At 36.6% G+C, this 6,707-nt stretch overlaps 1 protein-coding gene across 1 annotated transcript; it reads left to right on the plus strand.

Moving 5' to 3' along the window:
- Positions 1-4,787: 4,787 nt before the first annotated feature.
- LOC307109562 (olfactory receptor 52P1-like) lies at positions 4,788-5,741 on the plus strand (the record flags this gene model as incomplete). The annotated part of the gene is made up of 1 exon (XM_079788374.1): positions 4,788-5,741. The coding sequence occupies one exon, from the start codon at positions 4,788-4,790 to the stop codon at positions 5,739-5,741; it is 954 nt and encodes a 317-aa protein (XP_079644500.1).
- Positions 5,742-6,707: the final 966 nt, after the last annotated feature.

The following is a 6,707-nucleotide window of genomic DNA, read 5'->3' on the forward strand; positions in this document are numbered from 1 at the left end:
CTGAGTGGGCAGATGACTTTTGCTAATGTGTATGCTGGTAAAACATTCTGTTGGGCCAGTGTCCATTGTCTCATTCATTTAAAAAATGCTAAATAAGCTGCTGAAGTTGATTATCCTATTTCTGTCATTCAATATTTGTGTGACTGGTTGATAATAGGGCATAGACCAGTACAGAGAATCACAGTTTGCCAAATTTGGCTCCTTTGCAAGGAAGGAGACTGACCTGCCATGCCCATTCCAAATGGCAACATGTTCATGCCCTCTGTGTTGACCTTTTATTGGAATCCCTGGCTTGGAAACTATACAGTGATGATTTGGGATTCCATTCTGGGTTATGTACCTCATTGTTTTGATAAAAATTCTCTACTTTTGCTCATCATCAAATCTGAACCCAGTCTCTATGAGCCTATGTATGTCTTCTTGGCCATGTTGGGAGCCATGGACATTGCGCTTAGCACCAGAATTGTCCCCAAGATGCATGGTATTTTTTGGTTCCACTTGCGAGAAATGTATTGTGATGCTTGCCTTTTCCAGATGTGGCTCATCCACACATTTCAGGGTATTGAATCAGGAGTCCTGATGGTGATGTTTCTGGACCGCTATATAGCAATCTGTTATCCTTTAAGGCATGCTACCCTATTCACTCAACAACTAGTCTGCTATAATTAACATATTACACTTTTATTATTAAAGATTATACACCTGAAACCTACATAATTTCATTGAACAATTTCATCCTAATATAGTCAATAAAATAAAAGAAAACCATAATCCCCCATATGATAGTCAAATAGGTGACAGCTAAATATAATTAAGCAATCTTAATGGACTCAGGGAAAAAGGCAAATTATATTTATGGGATAGTAATGCCCTGATTATGGCTCTATTCTTAGCTTTGAAATTTCACTTTCTACTGCTCCTCATAGAAGGTTATGTTTTAATGTATTTCACTGTCACTGAACTAAAGATTTGTTGAGGTGGTAGGTTGTGGAGGAAGAGGATGTGTTACTTTCCTCCCCTCTTTCCCTTTATTCCCTGCTTTGGATACAGTGGTTCCAATCTAGTTCTTCGATGCCCTATCCTCTATTGACTATATCCCCCCTGCATCCCTCAGAATGAGATTAGGAAGGAATGGAGTGGGCTGAAATGTTTGACTTAAGAAGAGATAAGGTCCCAGTATTGCCCTTTAGCTAAGACTTTTCCTCTTGGAGAGGAAGCTCTTTTTATACAGAGGGTTCTGGGAGAGTTTACTTTGACTCTCTTCCAACAGGGGATATTTCTTTGATCCTAACTGAGAATCTGTTGGTGTTTTTACAAGTAAAGACTATGTAATATGTGGGACACCTCTGAATAACAACAATAGAATTTCTCATGCTCATGATAATCTATATGCAGCTCCCAGCAACTTGTCAGATTTCATAGTGAAGTGGTTTACTGTTGTAACTTTAAATGACCTCTGCTCCAAGCAGCTGGATACTGTGAGCTGTACCTCCTTGGATTTGCTTGTCTCTCTATGTTTCAGATGGATGATTTACCCTGTGAGCTCATTTCTAAGAAAGCTTTAAGAAAAGTCATTGATATTTAGTTTGCGTAGCTTTTCCATGTCAGGACAGGAGTAACAATTCTGAGCTTATTACATGTCAGAGCTAAAATAGGTCATCAAACATTTTTTTAAAGTTTATAATGTAAATATAGTTTTCCAGGGGAGATATTGTTACTGATTTGTGCTTCATCCTGGCCCAGACCTCTTTTCCCTTCAATCTCATTTCTCCTAAGAGACCCATCAGCATTCCAGAGGGATCTCCTGAACATTGAAATAGCCTGTTACAAAGCAACCATTACTACCAACTTAACCACAGAGTGCTCACTACTGATGGCTACACTGTCGTATTTTTTAACCATTCCAAGATATGCATATTTGTCTAGCTGCTTCAGTAGAAATTATAACTTTATATTTTCAAAGAATAATAGTTATTTTTAATCATTATCTACAATATATCAAGGATTGTGAGACAGAAATCAAGATAAAACATTTGAAAGTAAAATGGAAAACGAAGATTTACAAATATATAAATGATGTCACACATTTATAAGAGAAAGTATGGGTCTTTGAGAAATGAGATTTGGAGAGGAGCATCCAAATAAAATTCTAATATTTATAAAACTCATAACCAGAAACAATTTTAAAAAATCATATTCTAAGATGGCAGTGGAAATCAACGAAGGGTAGACAATGATTATAAATAAACTATTGCTGGTGGGTCAGAAGCCTTGAGAGCAAGATAAAAATCTGTGAAATTCTTGAGGGACTGTGGAGGACATAGAGAAAATCAGATCTCCCCTCAGACCCCATTGAGAGTTTACTGAGATTAAGGGCCTTCCTTTGGGTATTCACAGTCTGATGAAGGAGATGACATGCAAGTGAAAACACGAAGAGCACATGGTAAGATCTTTAACAGAAATGAAGACTTCATGGCTGCTTGACTGTAGTGGTAGAAATAGAGAAGGCAGGGATAATTCTGAGATTTCCTAATGCTGGGTGGTATCTGTTGTTGCCAACAAATAAGATACACTTGGATAAAAGAGAATGGGAGAAGTTACTTTGAGGTATTTTTATGTGTTCTTATTTCAATGCCTTAGTATAAAATATATAAAGTATTCAAAAGAGACTGTAGATAAAAGACCACTGTATTCCAATAGAGTTCTCTACTCTGAAGAAGCAGATTGCAGGTAAGGGAAAATGCTGTCTGACTCAGAAACAGACAAAATAGCAAAGCTCAGGTTGTCAAAAGAAATAAGGTACTTATATGGTTCAGAAGCAGATAGAATGCTATTGGCAGTAGAAAATTAGAGAGGTCTGGGCAGGTATTTGAATTTCCTGGCAGACTGCTGAAGATAATATAAAGCATAACCTTATTGAAACAAATGCATTTCTGCAAAATTTATTTCAAAATAAGCCTGGGAGAAGACAGAGAAAACTTTTGAGATCAGAGGAGTAACTGTACAAGCAGACCATGATTTGGGGGTAGTTCTCCGTAATTTTCGCTGTGTGCCACATTCTATGGCTCTGACAGGAAGCTTCCCGTGTTAAGAAATCACTTTACTTGTTTTCTCTTGGTACAGATGACATGTTATAATCTTGTAAGTGCTTCTTTTCTCTTGGTGTTGATGACATGTTACTATCTTGTAAGTTAGTTTATTAAAACCTAAAAGAGGATTTTAAAATATTTACATATATTTACCAAGAGTGATTATGCTTGTTTGTAATCTTAGGTGGTTTAGTCTTTTGTATGTATGATTCTCCCAGAAGCAAATATAAGAAGGGAACTTGGCCAACCAAATTTCCAAGTGGAAAACAATCATTTGATAACTTACAAAGAGGAAGAGTTTGATAAATACTTAAAACCTCTTCATACTCTGAATGTTCACTATTTGCAGGTTTTGTCCTAAATTCTTATATTTGCCTTGAGTTATAGACTTCATCCCCTTATGCAGTAATTTCCACAACAGCAAGTTTCTTCATTGTGACTAAAGTTTAAGTTCTGAATTTTTATGAATTGTATAAATTTTTTTTAACTTTTAACAAGGAATAGCAGACCATTCCACCCCCCCCCCAACACACACAACACACACAAACACACACTATTTACATTTAGACGTCTACACAAAGAATCATTGCCATTATGGATTATTTATCAATATATCTTGAGTTTTCACATCAGTGGTGTTCAGGACCATAAATTGAGATGCTGGGAGCAATTATAAGTTTAAAAGGCTGTTAAGAAGAGGGCAGTGCATATGCCAGATTTATGATACTAGGAAGAACCTGGATGCTAGGAAGAACAATATGGTCGGTTACCAAAAAAAGTACAGGGTCAGAACCAGAGTCTGAGGAACTACTCCTGCTGCCGAGACCAGTAGGGCTGAATTGCACTTGCTTTGTCCTTCACTATTGTTAGTCAGGGAAAATGCTAGAAACAGAAGGAGTGATGTCTGCAGCTGGGAGTCAGGGCTTTGCAAAAAATAGACTGGGCTTATTAACAACTATTGTGCTTATTTGCAGCAACTTTAACTCATTTGACAGCATGAAGAAAGTATATATTCCATTTTTTTTCCTGTTAATATTATTGTGTTATGCTCTACATCTTCAGGTCTTCTTAAGGAATTTATTGAAAATAGGGACAAATTTGTCTTTGATTAATGATAAGGCATTGATTGCCTTTAATTTTTATAAGTACGTTCTATATTTTAGGGTTAGAAGATCTTATTCTAAATTCCTGATTATTTGCTATGCTCACTATGAGTAAGTATTATTATTTTTGAAACACCTGTAACTTATTGTGTGTGTATATATGTATCATCACTTGATATCAATTTCTTTGAAAAGACAACTTCTTTTTATCTCTAAAACTGATTATCTCACATAATCCATGTTGGCTTTGACACAATAATGGGGCTATTATATTACTAACTGATCCTCTGCTAGGCAATAAAAACTACAGGGTAGAATTGAATACAATTCCAAAACTTAGGAAAAATTATCTGAAAGATGTGAACTCAGCCTTTCATTTGCAGGTGAAGATGCTGAAACTTAGAATGGCGAAGTGGTATACCTGATTACTGACAGAGGTTTAGGAGGAGTCAGCCCTCCAGGTAGGCTATTAAATCCTGTGTCTGGATTTTCTACTTGCTGGGCCATAGAAGAACCACTCTGTTACACTGCTTTCTTCCACTGGAGAATTAACTGGCTACTGTGTATGTAAGCATGCAACCTACTGAGTTTTAACATGACAGACAATTCTACACATTCCTACATCTCTTCTTTCTTCCTGGTTGGTATACCCGGTTTGGAAGACTTTCACTGCTGGATTGGCATCCCTGTCTGCTTCCTGCTTGTCCTGGCTCTGCTGGGGAACAGCATAATCATTCTCACCATCAAGCTAGAGCCTAGCCTCCACCAGCCTATGTATTTCTTCCTTTGCATGCTGGCTATGAATGACTTGGCTCTTGCCTTTTCCGTAGCCCCCAAGATGCTTGGTATCTTCTGGTTGGAAGCTCATGGGATTGACTTTAATATCTGCCTAGCACAAATGTATTTCATTCACACATTTTGCATAATCGAGTCAGCCCTCCTAGTTGCCATGGCCTTTGATCGGTATGTAGCTATTTGCATCCCACTGCATTATACAACCATCCTGACAACAACCATGGTCATTAAAATGGGTCTGGGTAGCATGACCCGAGCCACACTTATGGTTTTGCCCTGTCCTCTTCTCATTAAGAGGCTACCATATTGTACCCAAAATGTCATCAATCATACCTACTGTGAGCACATGGCTGTGGTGAAGTTGGCCAGTGCCAACACTCTCATTAACAGAGCATATGGAATCTCAGTGGCCCTTTCAGTGATGGTATTGGACCTAGGGCTCATAGCCACATCCTATATCAAAATCCTCCAGGCTGTCTTTCAGCTCTCTTCCCAGAATGCCCGCTCTAAAGCACTGGGCACCTGTGCTGCCCATGTCTGCACTATTCTTGTCTCCTACACACCCGCACTATTTAGCTTCCTAACTCACCGCATTGGCAGGAAGGTACCTCCAAGCGTCCACATAATTTTTGCAAGTTTGTACCTTCTGGTACCCCCTACAGTCAATCCCTTGGTATATGGTGTCAAGACCAAACAGATTCGTAACCGAGTGATGGGTCTCTTCTTCCCAAACAAGAAAATTTCTAAAAACTGATTTTATATATATATATATATATATATATATATATATATATATATATATATATATATAAACTCATGTTGGTAGAATCTGTTTCATGAAGTCCTAGTGTATTAACAATACTTGCAACATTGTCACCAACATGGTACTTCTCCATTCAGCTGTGTCTTCCATCAAAGATATTTGATGCTGCACATTTATATTTTCTTTCTTTTAGAAATAAAGGAAGGCCCCTCTTTAATGGAAGCTTTCAATAACTCTTAGCAACAATTGTTATTTATTATTGATATTATTTCGAATTCTATATTTATTGATAACATTTTAATATCCTGAAATGTGGAATGACTAGGCTAATTATTGTCAAAATTTAAAGCTTCTCAATACACTGGACAATGCATTTTAAACAAACAGTTGTGTTTTTTCATTTTTATATGTTCCATGCTCTGTTTAAAAGTTCTCAAATGAAAATGGTTATTATCAAGTTTATTTTGACTTATTATGGTAATAATGACTTAATTTTCAAATAATGATCACTGTGCATTTGCCTGTTTACTGATCACTTTACACGTATTTACTTCTTTAGTCCACAAAACTATACAGTGAGATAGGTGTTATTATGCTCACTGTATCAATTAATAAACTGAGACAGAGAGGTTGTATAAGTTGCCCAAAGAAGTAGTAATGTAGAATTTGAACCACGGACTCTAGCTTCTAAAACATGCTTTTTACCTTGTAATATTGTCTACCATGATGGAAGTCTTACACTTATTCACTTTAAAAATATGGAAATCTATTTTTAAATATATTTTACTCTCCTACATTTGATTTTTTTTTTAGATATTGTGGTAGATTTTCTCAAGTCTACCTTAACCCCTTGTTATAATTTTCAGGGATTACTTCTATTTTACTAGATAAATGTCCAGTCAATGTAGCCTTTTATCGCTATTACTATTATTTCCAAATTTAAGTGAAATTTCCAGA

This window comes from Cnephaeus nilssonii (assembly GCF_951640355.1).
Source record: "Cnephaeus nilssonii genome assembly, chromosome: 13".
NCBI lineage: Eukaryota > Metazoa > Chordata > Mammalia > Chiroptera > Vespertilionidae > Cnephaeus > Cnephaeus nilssonii.